The sequence below is a fragment of the Phycodurus eques genome, chromosome 13 (genome assembly GCF_024500275.1).
Source record: "Phycodurus eques isolate BA_2022a chromosome 13, UOR_Pequ_1.1, whole genome shotgun sequence".
Taxonomy (NCBI): domain Eukaryota; kingdom Metazoa; phylum Chordata; class Actinopteri; order Syngnathiformes; family Syngnathidae; genus Phycodurus; species Phycodurus eques.
In genome coordinates, this window is record NC_084537.1 from 14,031,503 (window position 1) to 14,055,098 (window position 23,596).

The 23,596-nt window shown below is 41.0% G+C and overlaps 2 protein-coding genes across 3 annotated transcripts in view; one reads left to right on the forward strand and one right to left on the reverse strand.

Annotated features, from left to right (window-relative positions):
* Nucleotides 1-23,596, reverse strand: part of LOC133411223 (leucine-rich repeat and immunoglobulin-like domain-containing nogo receptor-interacting protein 3) — a 57,374-nt gene that overhangs the window by 24,734 nt on the left and 9,044 nt on the right. The window contains exon 2 of one of the 2 annotated variants that reach the window (XM_061693286.1): nucleotides 2,171-2,217. The exons of the other annotated variant lie outside the window; for it this stretch is intronic. The gene's annotated coding sequence lies outside the window, so the exon portion shown is untranslated. The remainder of the gene's footprint in view (nucleotides 1-2,170; nucleotides 2,218-23,596) is intronic. 2 annotated transcript variants of the gene reach the window in all.
* Nucleotides 12,771-23,596, forward strand: part of LOC133411735 (uncharacterized) — a 61,966-nt gene continuing 51,140 nt past the window's right edge. The window contains exon 1 of the mRNA XM_061694398.1: nucleotides 12,771-12,820. Within this exon, the coding sequence (XP_061550382.1) occupies nucleotides 12,771-12,820 (50 nt within the window). The remainder of the gene's footprint in view (nucleotides 12,821-23,596) is intronic.

Sequence of the window (23,596 nt, forward strand, 5' to 3'; positions counted from 1 at the left end):
ATCGAGTCAAGTCCCATATTTTACACTTCAACAACCTCACAGCACACACATACTTATGAGTTTTAATTTAACCTATGAGTTTAATTCTTTCTGTGATCACACTTGAAATTCAAAACACTTGTTTCTCAAATCATGTTTCCCCATTGAAATTAATGGATATACCATTGTAACGTTTGTTTTTTCTTCTTAAAAAGCACTCTACAGTATGATAGTGTATAAAAAACACAGTAATAACATAATTGAATAGAATCTAAAGAACTAAACAGGTTGTGCATCATGATTTCATGATTCAATGACGTTGTGCTCTTTCTAGTGTGCGCGCCTTAACCGCCATGGGTCAGTATAATAAAGAGATACAGTGTCCATAATACATTAAGAAGCGTTTAATAACCAGGTGACTCAGTACGCTGCCGTAAAATTAATTGTTTTCAGAGAGCATAAAGAATATATGCCTGTGATTATTGTTATATTGTTTGTCTAGATGTGTAGCTGCACCAGTGGCAATAAACAGCTTGAACTTGGCCTCTTTTTTCAAGAATTATTCACTATCTGCTGCTTGTTGTGAAGTTAGCTACCACTATTTAGCGCTCGTAACTCAAAATTTTGCTCTCAATTTATTCACAAATTGATTAAGTGTGAAATCTGGGCCTGTTTAGTTTAGAACACAAACCAATTATTCTGTTGTGCTGTATGAATGGCAATAGTTGGATACACAGGTTAGTCGTACCTTCTGCCATCTAGTGGAAGAGCATGTCATTGTTTTGCCTGTCCCCATACGTCACTGGCATAGACAGATGAACAAAGATATATTATTTGTAGAGCTATGAACGAATCAGTGGTGATTCGAATTGACTCGCGAGTCCGCCTAAAAAAAAAAAAAAGAATCTTGACTCTAAACAAATCACATACTACTTAATTTATTCTGACGAGCTGCAATGTTGCCAACGCCACATTTACTTTCTTTGTTTAAGGCCTGCACATACGCGGTTGTACAGTTAACTACTGTAGCCCTGCAGTTGATCACACGGATGCACGTAGCTGTCTCCACTGAAGCTATATTCTCCGCAGAACGAGGCGTCTGATAGCCGTGCCCGAGGAGCTGCACAGACTGCGACCACGGCAGATGAACTGGATCAATTTGTGCAAGATTCATTCAACAGATCATGGCAGATGATTGACAAGAGCTAGCCAGCTAACTAGCAGCTAACTAGCTGGCTATTAAAAGCAGATGTTCCCGGCCAGCCAGCGTGGATGTACCATTTTACGTCACCGAGACCGGCGCAGAACAAACCATGGCCACGATAGGATTCTGGTTAAAGTAATTCATTTTAAACTAGAAAGAAGTGTTTTTCCCTCCAGAAAAAGCGGTTGCCAAAATGTACCAGCCAAAAGGCATCACTCTTTCTGATGTTGTGACATCTGCAACGCTGAAAAAAATGAAAACAAAAAACCTGAGACCATTATGTAACCTTGGGGCTATAGATAGTGTTTAAATATTCAAATTGGATTTGTAATATGGGCACGGTGGACGACTGGTTACCACATCTGCCTCACAGTTCTGAGGACCGGGGTTCAAATCCCGGCCTCGCCTGTGTGGCGTTGCCATGTTCTCCCCATGAATGTGTGGGTTTTCTCCGGGTATTCCGGTTTCCTCCAACATCACAAAAACATGCGTGGTAGGTTGATTGAAGACTCTAAATTGCCCGTAGGTGTGAATGTGAGTGTGAATGGTTGTGAGATGTGCTCTGGCTGGCAACCAGTTCAGGGTGTACCCCGCCTCTCGCCCGAAGAAGCACGCCAGCGACCCTAGTGAGGATAAGCGTTACAGAAAATGGATGGATGGAATTGTCTTTTTTTCGGAATAGTAAGAGGAGAAACGATTCGACTGTGAGTCGCTAGTCATTCGTTACTGTCCATGCGAATGGGGATTTAGAGAGAAAGTCTGAGTCCTAATTATTTGTAGTAAATACATAATATTCGGCCCAATTAAGTGAAAATCGATCATTTCCCACTCACAGAATTTGCCACAGCACAGTGGTTGGGAATCACTGCTGTAAACAACTTGCATGCCAATACGCCCAATCATGTTTTTGATGTGAGGGTGCATCGTAATATCCTATATGTTACAGTTGTGTCTTTGGTCCGTTTGCGCACAATGTGTGAGACTCACAATGCACGGTCCGTCCTCTGGGGATCCATCAGCCCTCTGCTTGATGGCTGCGTGCACACACAGAGGTCGACATCTCATGAACAAGGCAGCTTGTGACTCAGACGAAATCTTACTGCACCGTCCCCCTCCATCACTACCCCTACAACCTGGTGAGCCCTCAAATCCGTTGCTTATCTGAGGTGAAATGCATCCACAGCTAATCAGGAACAAGATGCACAGCTTCACTTGTTTCACACGCATTAGGGCCCATTTGCAAGACGTGTGGCTAACAGTCACAGAGGAACAGAAGAGCACAAGAAACAAATCTAGACCAGGCGTCGATTAAACCCCACAAGACTAAATAAATCTGACGTGTGTTTATTAAGGGAGGAGAATACCACCCCAAATAGACAAGAAAAACAGTGGTGCCTTGCGATACAAGTATAATTCGTTTCGTAATCACACTAACTCATAACACTCGTGTCTTAAATACTCGTGTCTGAAATAATATTTTCCGATAAAAATGAATGGAAATGCCTTACTCCGTTCCAGCTCTGCCCCCCCCCCCCCCCGAGTGTTTAAAAAAAAAAGCACTCTATAATATTGTACTTTATAAAAACACAGCAATGACATAATTAATTAGATAAAAAGAATTAAAGCATTTTTTCCACATTTCTTGGTTCAATTCAATGGACATTGTGTTGCTCATTCTGGTGTGTGTGGATTGACCACCTGGGGGCAGTATTATACAGATATAGGGATACATATGAGCAAAAGTTTCACGACGCAGCAGTAGTAATACAGTGATGCTTTAAGATGAGTTTAACTTGTTCCGTGACCATACTTGTAACTCAGAACAGTATCTCAAATAATCTTTTCCCATTGAATGAATGGAAGTGCGTTTCAGCTGTTCTCCCCCAAAAACAACAAAAATCTTTGTAAAGTACATTTTAATGAGGAAAGAAATGCACTCCATATCATTTTACTTTATAAGAAAATACAGAAATGAGAAATAAACTTAAAATAATAAAAATAAATTAAACAGTTTTTGTCACACTGCATTATTTGAATGGCTGCTCTTTCTGGTGTGCCCACCTTAGCCACCTGGGGCAGTATAAGACTGACAGGCAGAAAGATACACTATTTATTGATATGGCTCAACTCCTCTCAGCTCATCAGTATGCCAGTGAAATTAGTCGTTCTTCACAGAGGTTAAAAATATGTGCCTTTGAGTACTGTTATATGTGTTGCTCCACCATTTGTGTTCAAATATCTGTTGCTTAAAGGATTATGACACTGCAACACCAATGCTGTCGTTCGTTACTTTGTCATTACCTTCAATTATATATGTGCAGTTGATTGCTTTACAACACAGTATACCTCTTTTCGGTGTGTTGTAACAAAAGCGCTGCAGATAAAAAACATCTTGGGTGTCTTAGTGTTGCTTTATTGTGCTCCCACTCAGCACTGGCTTTGCTGGTTTGATTACTGGCTAGCGTGTGTGTGTGTGTGTGCGTGGGTGTGTGTATGTGTGTGTGCGCGTGTCTGCGTGCATGTGTGTGTGTGGAGGCGAATGTTTGTATGTGTTTGTTTGTGCATGCTCCCTTTGGAATAGAACCGCCTACTTGTCAAAACTAGAAACATCATCCTTTCTTTGCATGTCATCATTATGTTACTTGTAATAAACGCTGATAGTAAAAAAAAAAAGATATTATAATGTAAAAAAAAACAAATGTTTGAAATGAATCATTTCAGCGACATGCATCAAAAATGTAAGTCTACACATTCTGATGTCTTGACATCTGACAAGAGTCAGTCAGTCCTACGCAGCAGGAATGAATGGCTTTATTAAAAGAGAAAACAAAACGCCGCAGGACCGAGTGCATTATTTAAAGTGTTATTTGTTCTCTTCAAAAGTAGAGCAGCCAAATTGAATATAACTTCCCATCTGTTGCTTTGGACTGACAATCCAGCTCTAATTATCCCCAAACACACAATCAACTGACAGACATGGGAACATGTGCGCTGACAAGCTGCTCTGCTCTTTATGAGAAGACAACAATGGACCTTTGATTAGACAAATGAGGTGTGAAAGCAGCGGTATAAGTGCAAGTCTCTATGCAACGTAGGGACAAAGTGAACAAATCATCTTAACCTTATAGCTGGATAGAAAAAACAATATGTCCAGACTGCATGACCAAAAACGGTGAAAATACACAGGCATTATTGAGGAGTAATTTCAAAAAATTAAAACTTATCAAAACTTTAGAGTAGCTGATGTTGCTGTACCTTGATTAGTCTTCCTTTAACTATTGTAACAAAAGGCCTTTATCAGTCTTGATTTATTTTATTTTTTTATAGTTTGAGATTTCCCTGAAGCAAAACATATTGGCATCAAAGTCTCTGTTCTGCTTGACATGTTTATGTTCACAGAAATTTGTTTTTTTCCACTTTTTGGTCAGAAACATTTTGGCGAAACCAACCCATGTTTTACTGCTAATTACTAAGGAATGGAAAAAGCTAGACACAAACTGTTTCTGGTGAAAGAAGAGAGTCTACAGTTTCTTTTGGTGGGTTCAGTGCTTTTATTGTAATGGAACAATATTTTGTGGGTCTGTAGAGATCAGCCAAAATGCTCTAAAACGGCTGGCAAGATGGGGAACTCTGCTTTGAAAAGAGCTGGCAGTGAAGGCCTTGAAGCTTGTGTTTTCATTCTCTGTTTCCATAATTGTAATTATTCTTTGCTGTTGCTGTTTGCTTATAGTTTAAGATATTTGTATGGGGTGGGGTCTCGCATAGAGTGTCATTTCTTTGACTGCACATCATAAAAAAAACACACAGACATACTGTATGTCGACAGCCAGTGAATGTAGCATATTACAACCCCCAATTCCAATGAAGTTAGGATGTTGTGTTAAACAAATAAAAACAGAATACAATGATTTGCAAACATGTTCAACCTATATTTATTTGAATACACTACAAAGACAAGCTATTTAATGTTCAAACTGATAAACATGATTGTTTTTAGCAAATAATCATTAACTTAGAATTTTATGGCTGCAACGCGTTCCAAAAAAGCTGGGACAGGTGGCAAAAACGAAAAGAGGAATGCTCATCAAACACCTGTTTGGGACATCCCACAGGTGAACAGGCTAATTGGGAACAGGTGGGTGCCATGATTGGGTATAAATGGAGCTTCCCCGAATTGCTCAGTCATTCACAAGCAAAGATGGGGCGAGGTTCACCTTTATGTGAACAAGTGCGTGGGAAAATAGTCAAACAGTTTAAAGACAATGTTCCCCAACGTACAATTGCAAGAAATTTAGGGATTTTATCATCTACGGTCCATAATATCATCAAAAGGTTCAGAGAATCTGGAGAAATCACTGCATGTAAGCGGCAAGGCCGAAAACCAACATTGAATGCCCGTGACCTTCGATCCCTCAGGCGGCACTGAATCAAAAACCAACATCAATGTGTAAAGGATATCACCACATGGGCTCAGGAACACTTCAGAAAACCAATATCAGTAAATACAGTTCAGCGCTACATCCGTAAGTGCAATTTAACTCAACTATGCAAAGCAAAAGCCATTTATCAACAACACCCAGAAATGGCGCCGGCTTCTCTGGGCCCAAGCTCATCTAAGACGGACTGATGGAAAGTGGAAAAGTGCTCTGTGGTCCGACGAGTCCACGTTTCTAATTGTTTTTGGAAATTGTGGACGTCGTGTCCTCCGGGCCAAAGAGGAAAAGAAACATCCGGACTGTTATGGACACAAAGTTCAAAAGCCACCCTCTGTGATGGTCTGGGGCTGTGTTAGTGCCAATGGCATGGGTAACTTACACATCTGTGAAGGCACCATTAATGCTGAAAGGTACATACAGGTTTTGGAGAAACATGCTGCCATCCAAGCAATGTCTTTTTCATGGACGCCCCTGCTTATTTCAACAAGAGAATGCCAAACCACATTCTGCACGCGTTACAACAGAGTGGCTTCGTAGTAAAAGAGTGCGTGTACTACACTGGCCTACCTGCAGTCCAGACCTGTCTCCCATTGAAAATGTGTGGCGCATTATGAAGCGTAAAATACGACAACGGAGACCCCGGACTGATGAACAGCTGAAGCTGTACATCAAGTAAGAATGGGAAAGAATTCCACCTACAAAGCTTCAACAATTAGTGTCCTCAGTGCCCAAACATTTATTGAATGTTGTTAAAAGAAACGGTGATGTAACACAGTGGTAAACATGACCCTGTCCCAGCTTTTTTGGAACATGTTGCAGCCATAAAATTCTAAGTTAATGATTATTTGCTAAAAACTGATTGATCAGTTTGAACATTAAATATCTTGTCTTTGTAGTGTATTCAATTAAATACAGGTTGAACATGATTTGCAAATCATTGTATTCTGTTTTTATTTATTTTTAACACAACATCCAAACTTCATTGGAATTGGGGTTGTATATAGGAAGCCATGAATGTAACCATATGTTCTCTGCTCAGTTGTTAGGCCTTTCGGTTTTCCATCGACCGTCTCAGACTGCAATTCTCAGCTATAATCCACACACACACTATCTCTACCAAGTGACATCACACTTTCCCATCCTAATGAAGTCATGTGACCTGAAGGTTCATGTCTCATACCGTTCATAAATCTCCGGGGCAGCGGTCTCTTTGGCTTAGTCGGCAGACATTAGTGGCATACCGTGAGCTAAATAGGGAAGCAGATTAGTTTACAAAAGTCACCCACAAATTATCACTAAATTTAGGACAGTTTTAATGTCGTGCATATATTTACCTATGTCACACACACCTCACATGAGCTTTGTAAATGGACTGCCAAGCCTGAAGGAGTCAAAAGTCAATCACAGAAAACCCTCAACAATTATCAGACTCAGAATCAGAATCATCTTTATTTGCCAAGTATGTCCAAAAAACACACAAGGAATTTGTCTCCGGTAGTTGGAGCCGCTCTAGTACGACAACAGACAGTCAATTGACAGAACACTTGAGACATTAAGACATTGAGAAAAACAGTCACTGAGCAATAAAGGGTTGCTAGTTATCTGGTAATGCCGGTCCAAATTTTTTCATTTTTTATTTTTTGGACAATTGTGCAAAAATATGCAGAGTCCTCAAGCACTTAGAGCAGTTTGAATGACTAATATAGCAATAGTCCGGTGCAATGACCATTGTGCAAAGGGCGCCGAGACGTCAATGAACGTATGCAGTTTAAAGTGACTAGTAGTGCGATAATCTGGGACAATGTTGATTGTGCAAATGTTGTAGATACTCCTGAGTCAGTGTGCAAATGGGGCAGATGCTACTCTGGCATGAGTGGCCAGTATTGGTCAACAACAGATGTGCAAATTGTGCAGCGTGGGGAGACAATGAGTGTGCGACTAATATAAAATTTGCCCGACAGAAATGTGACAACAAACTCAAGACAAAACAATTGGTAGCATATTGCAATGAAATTGTAGGTTAGCTGTTTAGGAAGTTAATTGCAATTAGATGAACATTTTATAATGAGTACAATAAAAATAGATTTTAACCTGACTTAGCAGCTTTGTCAATGCAAGTACAATGTTACTCACACTGATGTGTTTACTGTATGTTGCAGAAATTCTGATCTGTGTGATGCAGTTGGTGTGTGCGCCATACTGTTTTAAGAAATGATGAAGAACCTGTTCCATGGATAACCAGCTGGGCGTCATGCCAACGGGTAGACACAATTCTTAAAAGTCATTAAATCTGCTACATGCACAACTGAAGCCAAATTGTGACCGCACTCGCACAAAAATTGATCACAGGATGGATATATTGTGGAAAACGATTTAGCGTGCTAATTGTTTATCTTGGGGTGACACTAGGACACATTAAAATCATTATCGAACTATTGCCGGTTGTAAAGAGTTATTAAACAAAGGCAGATGAACTTTATTTATAAGTCCAATATTTAATCATGAGTGACCCATCAGAGAAGGGATTTAAAAAATGTTAACTCAAGCAGACAGCAATCATTTTGAGTGACACACAATATGACATGCATTGAATTAGTCTCACCCTTGGGATATCATTCGCCTTATTACTGGTGTGGCTTGAGATGGCGCGTTAATTATGTCGCTCATGTGTCTGAAAATCTTGGTCACTATGAGAGAAAAATAATGACAGGTTCCATTAAACAACTATAGGGGGAGCTCGGTAGCAAAAACCCATGGAATTCTGCTACAGTGTTCCCCCCGTATATCGCAATTAATCAGTCACGCCGCTGCTATTTTGCAGTTTTTTTTAAGCAATAATTTTTTATGGGTTTTTATAGTATACTTTCTGAATGTAATGTCCACGCATGTGGGAAAGGAGAGCTACAGTCACTGCTACACTTTGAAGCCATTTATTGAACACTAAGAGAACAGCAAGAGCTGCTGTCAGCCACAGCTCACGCCCAAACATTAATTAGCAGAATAGTCGATTTCACACCACCCTACCAGGCCCTGCCTCTTAAAGGCACACACAGACACTACATTACCTACAGTATTTTCTATTCATATTAATGTATGTCTGCAATTAGTGTGTTCAAATACATTTACAATGTGTTTAAAAATTTATTCATGTTTAAATGTGTTGAAAGCGTGTGGGAGGGTTAAAACTATATACACTGATGAACCCCGCTATTACCGGGGGATAGGGACTGGACCTGACCGTGAAGAGCAAAAATCAGCAGATAATTGATGCCCATCATGTTGCATTGGGAAAAAAAACTTAAACGGGCAAAATTCATGAATAAGCGGAGATATACCACCAATAAATTTTCTGGCTTAAAAAAAAATAATAAGTAAAACAATTTAATAAAAAAGAAAAGAAATTAAAACATTTGAAATATAAAAATCTTCGTATGGGTGAATCCGCAGATGCTGAACCACGGTTATATGGGGTTCCATTGTATATACTGTATAGATTTTTTTATATGGTCTCTATAGATAGTTTTTGATCACTAGATCGGTATTTGTCTGCCATGTTGGAGGTTGAGATCGGGAGAATATGCTAGCCTTCAAAGACCAGTAGACCGACTTGTGTTCGTCGTTCATTTTTTTCTGGATAATCGTGATCAGTTAATATTAGCTACCGTGTTTTCACAACCATAAGGCGCACTTAAAAGTCTTAAATTTTCTCCAAAATGGACGGGGCGCCTTACAATGCAGCGCGCCTTATGCGTGCACCGAGTTCCAAAATCTGTAAATGTTGTTGTGTGACTTTAATGAGCGCTCCGCTTGACTGACTGGGAGCATTTCCTGCCGACACGCTGCTTATATAGAGGAAGGCGGACGTGACTGAGGATAGCATGCGGACGTAAAGGGGGAAGGGTGCGTGTGACAGAGGACGCTAAAGACACGGCCCCAGTAGGTATATAGTTCCGGTATGTGCATCGGTTTGGCTAAGGACCCCCGAAAATGTCACCTACGAAGAGACACGCTTACGAAGCACAGTTTAAACTGCAAGCTATTAGTTACGCGGAGGAACATGGGAATCGAGCAGCCGCGAGAGAATTCAGGATCAACGAATCCATGGTTCGCAAGTGGAGGAAGCAGGAAAATGAGCTTCGCCATGTCAAGAAGACAAAGCTGAGTTTCCGCGGAAAAAAAAGAAAAACTAAATCCGTAAACAAGACAAGGTGGCCCGAGTTGGAAGACCAACTCGAGAAATGGATTGATGAGCAAAGAACAGCCGGGAGAAGCGTCTCTACAGTCACCATTCGACTGAGTGCAATAACTCGGAGCTTGCCATCATTCCGGGAGGCTTGACGAACCGCTGGACTTCCGTCTAAACACGGCGTTCAAAGTGAAGTTGCGAGTGGCGTGGGAGCCATGGACGATTACTAAGACTAGGAGGAAGTGCCGGGCGAGTTACGTCACAATTTGTGAATGGATTGTGGATGCTTGGGTTCACGTATCTGCTTGCACTGTTGTTCGAGCTTTCGTAAAAGCCGGCATCATTTCTGAGGAGCCGCACGGCAACGAAACTGACTCCGACAATGACGAGAGGGAACCTGGCGTGTTTGATGGAGAACTTGCCCAGCTGTTCATTTCGGATACAGAAGATGAAGACTTTGATGGATTTGTGGATGAGGATTGATCAAAAAATGACATGAGTACATTGTTAAATACTTCAATAAAGTACAACCGAACTCAGTTTTGCTCCCGCTGCCTTTTTAAAAACATTGTTTTAGCGTGCATGCATGCTACCGTATGTTTTAAGCTAGCGTATGTTTTACCTTATGTATGTGTTAAATACAGAAATAGACCCCGTAACCGAGACTTTTATTACGGTGCGCCTTATGGTCGGGAAAATACCGTATGTTATTAAAAGTTGACAGAGTATAGAGAAACTTTGGATGCAGTGGTAAAGACACAACATGATGACAAAGTGGCCATTATTAAATACTATGTTTCCTACACAATTCAAACATCTCTCACCACATGTGAGTGAAGTCAAGCAGAAATCAAACTGAGGCTGTTTCACTTAATGACCTGAAATAGTTGAAAGCTTGGCTTACTTTAGCAAAAATAGCATTGACTTTGCCTAAAAGTAGCCGAAAGGCTCAATAGCGGTTAGCGTGGTGGGAGACAGCTGCCATTCCGCCAAACAAAGAATCTTATATTTCTGATGTGATGTACAGTTAATATAATACCATGGCAACAACCGACCGATATCAAACCTATTACGCAATATATATGTTTTATAAATCTATGTTACTTAAAAATATTGAACCAAAATGTAAATGGAGATATGTACTAACTAGTATGTAACATGCATTATTTAATGTTGCTAAGCATTTAAGCAATTTCTTCAACCAATTTGTTAAGAACAAACACAGATGTATGGATTGGGTATCTGGCCGGAGTGAGATCAGCTCTTCTGATTCATGACAGCCACAATCTCCTTCTTTTCCTTGAAAAATGTTGAGTCTTCTCACCTTGATTAAAAATTGGTGCGAGTAAACGGTGTATTGTTGCAGCCAAACACCGCACAGTAATTCACCATTTTCTGACGTTGGCTATCAAATTGATCTATTCAAACACTCAATAAGCCCTGGAACAAAACCATGCATCAACAATCCACGTGGCGCCCGTGGGCGCATCCAGAGGTGCGTGACGTCATGGGACGACTACAGTATATTGCAGAGTTTCACCTATTGTGTGTGGGTTTGGAACATTTCCCCAACGATAAAAGGGTTCGAGAGTTCGCTGTTTTTCTGTTTTAACGGCACCAAACATTTAAATTTCAGTTAATGTCCTATATTTTGACTTTGATCAGATCCATTGAATGAATAAAAACGAGACGTTTGGCCTCATTTTAATGTCAGTTATGGAGCAGGATGATAGATGAGGTGTCTCGCAGCTACAAAAAAAAAATAAAAAAAGAGAGAAAACCTCTGCCATCCTGGTTATGATTACAAAGGTTGAGACAGGTTATGAATCGAGGCCATTTCCTGTCTGAAGGCTAATGAGGATCCTGATAACAAAACGGAGTGGCCCACCCAGAGACTGATGATTGGGAAGTGAAATCACGTTCCGACACAGATTGTGATGATAGCCGAGGTGCCTCTGTGAAGATCCCCCTGACCCCCAAATAGACGCTTCACCTGAAAGGCAACGGCCCCATTTTGACCTTGTGCAAATGTGCGAGTGTGTATTTTTATATTCCCCCCTAGAATCAGAACAAAATAAATTAATTCAGTATTCTTGCTCATTAGATATGTGAAAGCAAAATGTCCAGTAACCCCTTGATATGCCACAGGGGATAAACTTGAGTGTGTTTGTGTAACATGAAAGATTATGCAAACATCTGCCTGTCACCTTATGGAAACGAGAGAGTGTGACGGATGAAACGAGTCACTAATGATGGACGAAGGTCAGCGCTATTCCACAGTTTGACAATTTAATGATGCAAATTAAGCCTGACCCTCATTCCGCTGCCATGGGAAGGACCAAGAAATCCTGCTGTTGCTCGATGACACTGTCAGAAGCTTGCAGCATGACTCCAACTGAGATTATTTTTCCAGATAAGTCTTCCATTCATTGCAGCACAAGACACTATAGATGAAATGGCCAGAATACAAAGAAAGCAGGGACATGTATGTGATTTGATTTGCTTGACTGGTATGTGCTAGAAAAGTATAAGTAGTCATGTGACAAGTAAACCGTACGGAAAAAGATGAGCTGGAGGGAGACGGGAGGGGGAGGCATGCAGTGTGAGAGCTTTCATGGTCTTTGAAGAGCGGCATGGTGCCGGATTCACAAAGCAAGAATTTGTGACGACCATGTTTATTTGGCTTTGACCCAATTGCATCGAAGAAGAGGGCTGTTGAAAATATTTCCTTAAAAATAAATGGAAGACCAGGCTGTCTTGAATAAACCTTACATGAGAAGAGATTTGAAATGTGCAGGTAGCGGTGTGAGCACGAGATACGCATATATGGCAGGGATGTCATACGCAGGGTAATTGCACTCCTTCACGGATAATCGTGACCCTGTTAGCTGGGCTGCTTATTGGCTGCCCGATTCTCTGATTCTACCCAGGCGACCAATGGGAGATGTCGCTAACCGCTTGAGATATGGGCATGAAGGGCGAGGATGACAAGAAAGGAAAGACAGACAACCAGAGGTAAGGGTGAAAAAAGAAGAAAAATAGAAGGATGGTGACGTGGGGTGGGGAAATGGAGGGTGACAAGGAGAGATGAATCCTTTTGTACTGAGGAAATAAGGCCTCAGCTCTGTGTTATCACTGCTGAGACATTGCACCAGGTTTTCTACAATCTCATCATTGTATGTGCAAACAAACTGAAAAGGACTGAAAAAAGGACATTTTATACTAATGACAAGAACATGTGTTAGATAAAAACAATGCCGTATAACAAGCAAAAAACATTTTTGAAAAATCTTTATGGACAATGTCTCTACGTGGACAAAAATGGCCTTGAACAAGTTGGAAGGCTTGTAAAATACAACAAGGCCTGAGGGTTAATATTTGTGTCAGCATTCAAGATGTTCAGCACAAATTTAAGGACACGCATTTAGTTATGTCCCGAAGTTTCCACAATTGCCAGCTAAGCTAGTCAATACAACTCAGCAAACTTCAACACTAGCTAGCAATATGATTTTGGCAGCTGCGTGGGTGTGTATGTGTGTAATAATATGGTCAAAGGATATCTGGAGGATTCACTTCTCACCAAAGATCCCAGAGGAGGACATTCAAACCCTACACAAACATGCACACACAAACTTAGACAAGCGAGTAGTGTGAATGCTTTGTAAACACAGCAGAGCGGGATGGTGAAGAGAAACAGATCACTGACGAGAAGGAGAAGGCAGTGAGGGATCTCAAGGGAGGACGTTTTGGGAAAGGTCAGGAAAGCAGTTGAGTAAATAAAAGATACTGGAGGACCCAGGAAGTAAATAAAAAAAGATAAAATGGGTAAGATGGAGAGATTAAGAGGAGGATGAGCCAGTGGAAGAGAAAGTGGCGAGAGCTCGGGGTAATAGACGGTCGGACTCGTATTGGAAGGGCTGCATTTGTGACTGACAGAAGCCTGGTGATGTTATCACGACTATGAAGTAGAGTGACACGGTGATAGAAGTGACTAGCTAATCCGTGTCCACAACTTCAAGCTATCCGCAATGACATTAGAGGCCAATTTCACTTTCCTAGGACTGCCGTTTAAAGCAACAGTGTATGCACACTCAGTGGCCACAGCTTTAGGTACACGTACACAGTATCAGACCATGTCAATTAAAACATCCATCCATCCAGCCATCCATTTTCTGAGCCGCTTCTCCTCACTAGGGTCGCGGGCGTGCTGGAGCCTATCCCAGCTGTCATCGGGCAGGAGGCGGGGTACACCCTGAACTGGTTGCCAGCCAATCGCAGGGCACATAGAAACAAACAACCATTCGCACTCACATTTACACCTACGGGCAATTTAGAGTCTCCAATTCATGCATGTTTTTTTGGGATGTGGGAGGAAATCGGAGTGCCCGGAGAAAACCTACGCAGGCACAGGGAGAACATGCAAACTCCACACAGGCGGGGCTGGGGTATAAAACAACGCTTTCTCTTCCTTTTTTTCTGTTTTTTTTGTTTTTAAAAGGACAGTTCTAAGTGACTTAAACTTCTGAAAGGTAGTTTATGTATGTAAAATTATTCAGGGGCATAATCGTATTTCCATCCATCCATTTTCTGACTCGCTTATCGTCACTAAGGTCGAGGGAGTGGTGGTGCCTAATTTAGCTGACTTCGGGTGAGAGGTGGGGTACACACTTAACTGGTCGCTAGCCATTTGCAGTGCACATTTAGACAAACAACCATTCACACTCATATTCACACCTATGGACAATTTATAGACTTCAATCAACATACCATGCATGTTTCTGGAATGTGGGAGGAAACTGGAGTACCCGGAGAAAACCCATACAGGCACGGGGAGAACATGCAACTCCACACAGGGAGGGTGGATTTGTGCGAACCAGTCGTCCACCGTGCCCTCAGGTCTATTCAATTAAGGCTTCTTTATACTCGTGTGGAGGGCGACCGCGCTGACGTCACTGCGGCTGTCCCTCGCGTAGTTTGCCTTGATACTCGAGCGCAACCCACGCGCGCTGTTTTTAAAGTGTGCTGCAGTTATCCTTCAAGTCGGGGGTGTCGCTACGGCTGGTATTGGATAGGACACCACAGGGTGGAGTTTCCTCTGCATTGTTTTTGGGCCATTTCTGGTAACCGTTTTTACTTTCCTTTCTGTAACAAGGAACAAAGCAACAACAATGGCGACCACGACAGAACAAAGGGACCTAGATGACCAGATGATACGTTTAATTATGCATCAAAATCGATTGTGAAGGCGGCGACGTAGATGGTATGTAGAACCAATGGGCACACTGGTACGTCATCGCAGCATGTGACTAATACGGACCAATCACGAGAGATGATCTCCGTGGCGTTCGACGCGCAGCAAGTATTTTTGTTGGCTGCGAGGCAAGCTACGCAGAGGTGCTGTGCGGGGCAATTCATCAGTCACGTGATGCAATGCGGGCGTTGTCGGCTGCGCAACCGCAGGTAGTATAAAGAGGCCATTATTTGTAAATTTAACCTTTTTTTTCCCAGAACTCATCAATTCTAGATTGTGAGATTGTTCCCTGTAGATGCTTTTTCAGGTCAAGCCTTTACTGCAAACCATTTGGTGGGTCTTGCCACCTTAAATTGAGTCTTAAGTAAAATGCATGCTCTATTGGGTTGAGATCAGGTCACTGACGTATCCACTGAAGAATCTTCACAGAAAAGTCTGTTCTGGTACTCTACGTAATAATTATAATAATACTTGACTATTGTTCCAAATTGGTTTATGGCATTTACCATTACGTCTTGGAATTGTAATGAAAAAAAAAAAGTAAAATCAAACAGTAAAAAAACAACAACTTTTCATGAACATGGAATAAGTTTCACTCAAATATAACACTTTTTAGAGTTACAACACTTTTTCCAACACTCACTCTTCACTCATGTGGTGTCAGTCTGAACACCAGAAGGCGCTATGTAAAATGAGTACATAGAATAGATGAGACGAAAAAGAAATAAGAGACAAAGAAGAACAGAGAGTCATAGGATGTCATGTTACCTATGTGTCCTAACTACCAAATGAAGTGAGTAAAATTAAATACAAGAACGCTTCTGGGAATACCACAAGTCAAAATAAAACTGTGAGAGGACAACTGAAGTGATGCTTATCACACCATCGCTTAGTTCTCTTTACTTGACGTATGACGACTTTGTCCAAATACTTCTGGACCTAAGTGTTTGTCAGTACACACATACGACATCAATGAGACTTGAAAGAAACTGAACATCCATCCATCCATTCTTTCATACCTCTTACCCTGTTCACGGTCATGGGGGAGCTGTAGTCTGTCCCAGTAGGACTGATCACCAGTCAATCACAGAGCATGTATAGAGAACCAGTCACAAATACTGTATGGACAATTTAGACTAGTATTCAATGAACCTAACATGCATGTTTTTGGAATGTGGGAGGATGCCAGACTACCAATAGAAAATTGACATAAGCATGGTGAGAACATGCAAACGCCACACAGGAAGACCGGAGTCAAAATTTGAATCCTGAATCTCAGAGCTGTGAGGCCGACATGCTCAGGGTGCCGTGCTGCTCCCGAAATGCAAATTGTCAGAGGACAACATAGCTGGAGCCCTGATTACAGTAATGATAATAGACAGTGACATTTATCCTCTGGTATAGCCTCTGCTCTGAAAGAATTGGAGAGGGCTGCAGACAAGAGGAATACTTTGCCACTGATTTATCAAATGACTTTACCCTAAAAAAGTATGCATAAAGGGAGTGAAGGCAGACGAGCTTCCCTGGGAGAATATTTGAACAGCGGGGTCCACGAGCTCCGGGCGGAATTAGTGGGGCTGTGCTATTGAAGACACAAGGCAATGATGGAATTTCTCCCCGGGGCACAGCCAATAAAAATTCAAGGACTCTCTCCCTCTCTCATTTTTGTTCCCGCTAATGCTCATCGCGCTTGCTCTTTGCCTCTTAGTGAGGTCACGGCTGAAAAGTTTCAATGATGCCCCAGGAGGTGGAGAATATTCATCCAAGTTGGCATCTGCGTCTTTGTGTTTGTGTATGTAGCCATATGATTTGTCGTAAGTTCGTACAGTACGCTTTGGGGTGTTGTGCAAGAGAAAACCATGTATGGACGAATTGGCGAATGACCGCTTAATGACCTGACCCCCCCACCCCCCACTGGGTCAGATTCTCTGCTAGTTCATGACTCTCCTGTGCTATTTACACCTCTTAGAATCTACCTCTATTTATGCCATTCCAAGTACAGTGGGCCTCCGGAACTAAATAGTTTGGCAGTTAGACCTGAAATGTAAAGAAAAATACGCTACTCTCAAAAAATTGGGGATATTGGCCTTTCGGGTGAAATTTTAGGATTAACCTAAAATGCTTCTTCAGGTGAATTTCATTTGATGTCCTCTAAACTTTTAAAAGCAGATGCGTATTGACTTTAATTTTGTCGTCGTCGTTTTCTGTTAGTACTTCGTGGTTGTTGCTGACTTTCTAGTGCTCCATTAGTTTAATAAAGTCTTGTTTAACTGCTCTTATTTGATTGTCCGCTTTGGGGTCCAATATTCACCGTATTCATTCACCAAACCGCAGACTACCACAGATGTGCCAGGTCCCGGCCCGGCGTCCGCCCCATCATGCCTCGTGCCAGCCCCCCAGGGGACCCTGAATTAGATGTGGATGTGCCCGATGTGTGAAAGATGTACAGTGTGAATAATAAAAATGTGCTGAGTGTGTGAAGTAAGAAGCTAGACTACTGCGGGTCCGGCCCGGCCTGACCGACTGGAAGACCACATAGAAAAGGAGGGCAGCCCCTCCCTGCCCCACAGCTAATCTCCCCAGCCCAGAAGATTTTTTTTTGCAAATATATTAAACTACGCAAGTTACTTCATCTTCCCTTATTTGTTTCAGTTATTCTCTATAAAAAAAAAAGTATTTTTTTCCACAACAGTAAGACAGCATGTATTCACAATTGGTTTGATGGTTACATGAAATGGAAGAAAGTGGTCAAATCTGTCTGCGGCCTGTTGTGTGCTCAAAGCTGTTCAGTAAAAATCTGCAAAACAACATCTATAATCACCATGACAACCTTGTGGATTTGTACTAGGAGAAGCGCAACCTTTTAAAGAAACACTGAGGAGCGAGCAGACGCATGCACATCACACATAGATGAAAAAGATGGAAAAGAGCAAGAAAAGGAAGGAAACGAGCTTCATCTTTTTCCACCTGCTTATTTTGCAGTCCTTCCCAAGGACAAGACGATGACGAATCTGTTCTATCTTCATGTGATGGCGAGTGAACCGGTGGGTGAAACAATCCAAAGTAAGTGCACAGAGGCAAGAAAAAGCGAGCGACAATTGAAAATAGGCTGAATAGAGTGTCTCCGAAATTATTCAATTTCCTCCCTGATCCTAATTTTGAACCACAGTGACTGAATTATTCATTGTGGACCAATGGCATGCAGGCAAGAGGACAGAGAGTCATTGCTCTATTTTGATTCACATAATAAATTCATGAATCAATGTTGAAATGGAGGAAAGAATGATAGTGGAGGTAGCGGGGGCAAAGGCTCCTCCGTTCACATTGGGAGTGCTCATGAAATTTTGTCACAACATGACAGCAAAGCCGAAAGGTCGGATTAGCGTGGAGGTGAGCAGACTGTTTGTCAGGGAAACCAAAGTTCAGTGTGAGTAGAGGTTCTGAATAATTTTCAGAAGCCTTGATATGGGATCAATAGCAGAGAAGAAACAACTCGCAAATGGCTACGGTCCTGTCTAAATAAACCACAGTCGCTTTAACAAACTGATCAATCCGAGTCAGGTGTCTCTCAAGAATACAATCTAATAAACAATTCCTGGCTCACTCAATCTTTTTCTGTCTTTGTCAAGGTTTGAATGCGGCCAACTTTATGTCCTCCCTTTTACCTTGCAGCCAAACAGTGTCTGTGACATTCTCTCCAATGCCTTGCTACAGGACAATAAGTCTGCATCCAATTCAAAACTGGAAACAAACGAGAGGTCAAAACGCAGTGGAGTACATGATCCAAAGACACGTGTTCTATAAATGAGGGTGCCAGCCAAGAACAGAAGGATTTCAGTTGAAAGAGGCAGCTAACCTTTAAGCTTTACACGATTTCAAAAAGGTACTGGGTGCGTTTAGCCTGTGACTCAACAATTGGCTCCTTTATTCTATTTGACACATAGAAAGGACAAAGCGACACATATGTGCTCGCCTTCCCAAGGGATCTCCACATGGCTCCAGTTCTGCAGGGAAGGTGACACATATGTGTGCTTGTGTCACTGCGTGTGTGTGTTGGGGGGTGGGGGGGAAATCCTATGGTGAGCAGTCCCCAGGCTTCTGCAAGACTGTTTGTGTAGCAGCGAGGCAGAAGTAATGTCTGAATCTGCGCTCCCTCAGAGCAAAGTGTGTGTGTGTGCGCGCGTGTGTGTGGGGGTGCATGTGTGTGTGCTTGCGCGCGCATGTGTCTGTGCAGAATAGGGGCCATCGCTAAAGGACAATACGGAAAATCTGGCCCTCTACATTGACCCAAAAATAGTAGCATTATGAAAGCTTTCCAATGGAAAAAAATGCTGTAAAAACAAATGTTAAAAAAAAATAATGCTCTAAATTCACTATGATTATTTTAATCGCAACCATTTCTTTCTCCTAAACCACCTGTGTCAAAATGAAGGCCGTGGGCCATATCTGGACTGCCACAAATATTTTCGTGGCCCAATCTACTTCATGTTTTTTTCTTTTTTTCTAGAAATCCATTCTTAATATAAATTAAACAATAGTAGGCTACAGTAGTGCCTTCAGATACAACCCGCCTTACAAGTTTTTCGAGACACGAGCCGTCGTTCGTCTGATGTTTTCTTTTGACCTGCGAGCAAAAACTTGAGATACGAGTGCTGAAAGAGAATTGAGAATTGCACGCTGAGTATTTAAAACAACCACATAGCTTTTGCCATTGCTTAGCTTAATGCTCACAAAAAGTGCAAAACGCCATAGACGGGATAACAAACAGCATCAATGTGGTGGTGTAATAATGCTTTAAGCAACGGACATTTGAATACAAACGATGCATCAATACATGTAAACAGACAATATAACAATACTCACAGGCATATATTATTGATCCTCTCCTAGAAACAACTACTATAACTGCAGCTTACGGAGTTATTTGCAAAAGTTGTGAAACTTTTCTTCATTTGTATCTTCATGACTGTATAATACTTATATTAATTCTCATTTTATTTAATTATGTGATTAATAAGCTTTTATAGAGCACAAAATTATAGAAGGGTATTTTTATTATTTAAAAAAGATTACACAACTTTTTTTTTTAGGCTAGAACGGATTAATGGGCTTTCCATTCATTTTAATAGGGAAAGATGATTTGAGATACAATTCTTTTGAGTTATGAGCATGGTCACAAAACGAATTAAACTTGCATCTCAACGCACCACTCTATTTATACATGTCCTCAACCTTTCTTTCCAATATACCTACAGTATATTTCTGTTATATTGATTTCAACAGTGGGCAGTGGTAAGAACAAAATATCGATTTGGACAATTAAAATCCAATGCGCCACGCTGGAACACTCCATCACGGCGTGCAGCCGAGGCCTACTCTCGGCATAGCAGGAAAACACATTTTTTGGTCTTACGTCTGAACAAAGCAGAGGGATCAGAGGAGAAATCAATAGCAAAACAGCATCCATTAACAGAGTCCATATGGATCCCAAAGCTGTTCATCTACTGAGAATCACACTTCAAAGTGCGAAAGACGGGAAGAGTGAGGCATGTGAGACTGATTGACCCGATGTGAGTAAAACGCACGGTCGTCGGACGGAAACACACACACATGCACGTACTCGCAGCAGTGCTTTGGTAGCACTCTTGGCCAGAAGTCATGCGGTTAATGAATAATGTTCCCATCCTGCCCTCAGGTTTGGCTGTACAGATGGCACTAGATAGATTAGCTACACGAAGACACCCACACACACACACGCAACGCACACACACCGATCCACATGCACGCATGCACACACACGCACACACACACACACACACACACACAAACAGACACACACGTGCATGCACAAGCAAGTCCACATCCAATTAAACAGGAAAGAAGATTTTCTGCAATTGCGTGTGCAAGTCATTAATTGGTTGCGCTCTTCAAATACAAGGTGATGCTTTAATCTGCATTAACATTTAACACTAGCAGGGGGCAAGGATGCACATGCATGTTTAAAAAGGGTAATGTCTCATTAACAACTTTTAACATCAATATAACCAAAATTACCTACATCAACTTTTAATGAAGTCTTAAACATGAGATCTCAATTTAAAGCGTATAGCAGGCAATTATAATTTCATACGCACACACTATAGTCCAAGTGACTTCTACTGTAAAATTTTGGAAGTAGAAATCCATCCTTCCCACTTAGGTTTGCGTTCCTTAAATAGCACATTCACTGGAGCCTAAGCAAAGTTTCATGTATTTTTTCATTTTAGGATAAAGTTTTGTTTGGTTTTAATTGGAAATGAACACATCATACTCCTGTTATATTCTAATTAGTGTTTTGAATTGCCTTATTAGTGAGGACAAATATGAACTAGTACATTGACCTTGAAGTCCCTGTAAAGTGAATTCAGATTTTTTTCGAAAGACATTATACTGTAGATGTTTGGAGATAATTGCTGAAAATATGTGCAATGACTGAGATCTATGGATTGCTCAGTTGTGGAGATATACAATAGCCTTAAACGGTTTTCACCATTTATCCTTTTCCTGATTTTAAACAATGGATTGGTGCAGCACAGAGGTAGGTAGAGTAGCCAAATATTGTACTCAAGTAAGATTACTGTTACTTTAGAATTATGACTCAAGTAAAAGTAAAAATTAGTCCCCCAAATAATTACTTGAGTAAGAGTAAGAAAGTACTCAGTGAAAAAAAATACTCAAGTACTGAGTAACTAGTGAGTAACTTCTGATTTATTTTTAAATCAGAGCATGAACGTCAAATAAAATAAAATAACTACATAAAACGTGAATGTGCAAATTCAGCTATTACTGGCCAATATCACTTATTCTAAAATAATAAATTAAATCTTTATAAAATCAAATCTTTGTAAAATAACAAATTAAAGCAAATTCAGCTCCAATAAATGGTCTTATACTATATTGTTTCTACTTGTTAGACAGCACAATATTGTAGGCTCACCAGGCAGATTACAAAAACTGTTTGAACTGGTTAAATAACGTTTAAATAAAATGTATAAAAATAAATATGGTTGCACATGGAAGCACTCCCTCTTATAACTGGCATGTGGCTGTGTTCAGGACTAACAGATCACTTTCAAACTCATGGTCAATGGGAGTCCACACACACCTGCTACTATTTCAATTTTGAAGTACCCAAAACCAGCAACACATGCATACGGCCTTACAGAAACATTATTTGCTTTAGCCACTAAAATGACTGAAGAAGTCGTTTGCTGACCTGACTTATTGATAAAGTGTGTGTGTGCGTGTGTCTGAGTGTGAGAGAGAGAGATAGATAGAGAGAGAGAGAGAGAGAGAGAGAACGAATGAGAAAGAGAGAGACAGAGAGCAAACAGGTGGCATGTAGACCATTGTAATTGAGTAAGAGTACTGTTTCTTCTCAACATAAATACTCAAGTAAGTGAAAAGTATTAGAACTACTCTGACAAGTACAATTTATCCAAAATGTTACTTGCGTAAATGTAGTGCATTACTACCCACCTCTGGTGCAGCAACACATGTAGGCTGACAACGTAACAATACTCACGTCATATATTCTTTTTTCTCTAAATGCAGTATTGATGAGCTGTGAGGAGTTGAGACCTCTCGAGGAATAGAATTTCTGTCTCTTTCTTCTCGTGCCTCCAGGTGGCCAAGGCGAGCACACCAGGAAGAGCAACACAATGGCCATTCAATTGATGCAGTGTGACAAAAACTGTTGAATTCTATTTAATTATGTCATTACTATATGTTTTTATGAAGTACAATATTATGAAGTGCCGTTTTTTTGTCAATAAAATACACTTTACAACGGTTTCTGCAGTTTTTTTTAGGGGGAAGCCTGGAACATATTAATGGAATTTCCATTAATCTCAATGGAAAAAAGATGATTTGTGATGCATGTGTTTTGAGTTATGAGCGTGGTCACAGAACAAATTATACTTGTATACCAAGGTACCACCGTACTTGGCGGTTTTTTTAAATCATTCAAATTTGGCAGAGTTGTTAACACTCTTGTCTGTGGTGAGTCAAATTTACAGGACATTTTTTTTTTTGCAGGGTCTTTAAGCTCGATATCAAGGATGGTGAACATGTTCTGACATTGTGTTTGTGTCTTACTCTTCGTGCTACATTTCATTGCAGACCATAGCAGCAAACTATGTCAGGAAAAAAAAACATCCACGAACACAGCACTACAGAGAAGCGTAGTTGATCAACAAATGCCAAACTTGTGTCAATGTGTAAATACTTTGGAGAAAAGTCGTTGCTGTAGTTACCTCTCGTTACGTTCACTTTTAATCATCAGTAGCGCACAGAGAGACACTGCTGCAGTGTCGCCGTCACATCAAAGACTACTCCATTCCCTGTTCCACAATAGCAGCAGGATGAGGCTTATGTGACAGACACTCGGGTCCCAAAACAGAATCCTTCTAATTAATAATTCTGTTTCATGTGTTAAAGGAGTGATAATGGAATTTCTGAATGGATCGCAGATATATTACGTGTGAAATTTACATTGCATG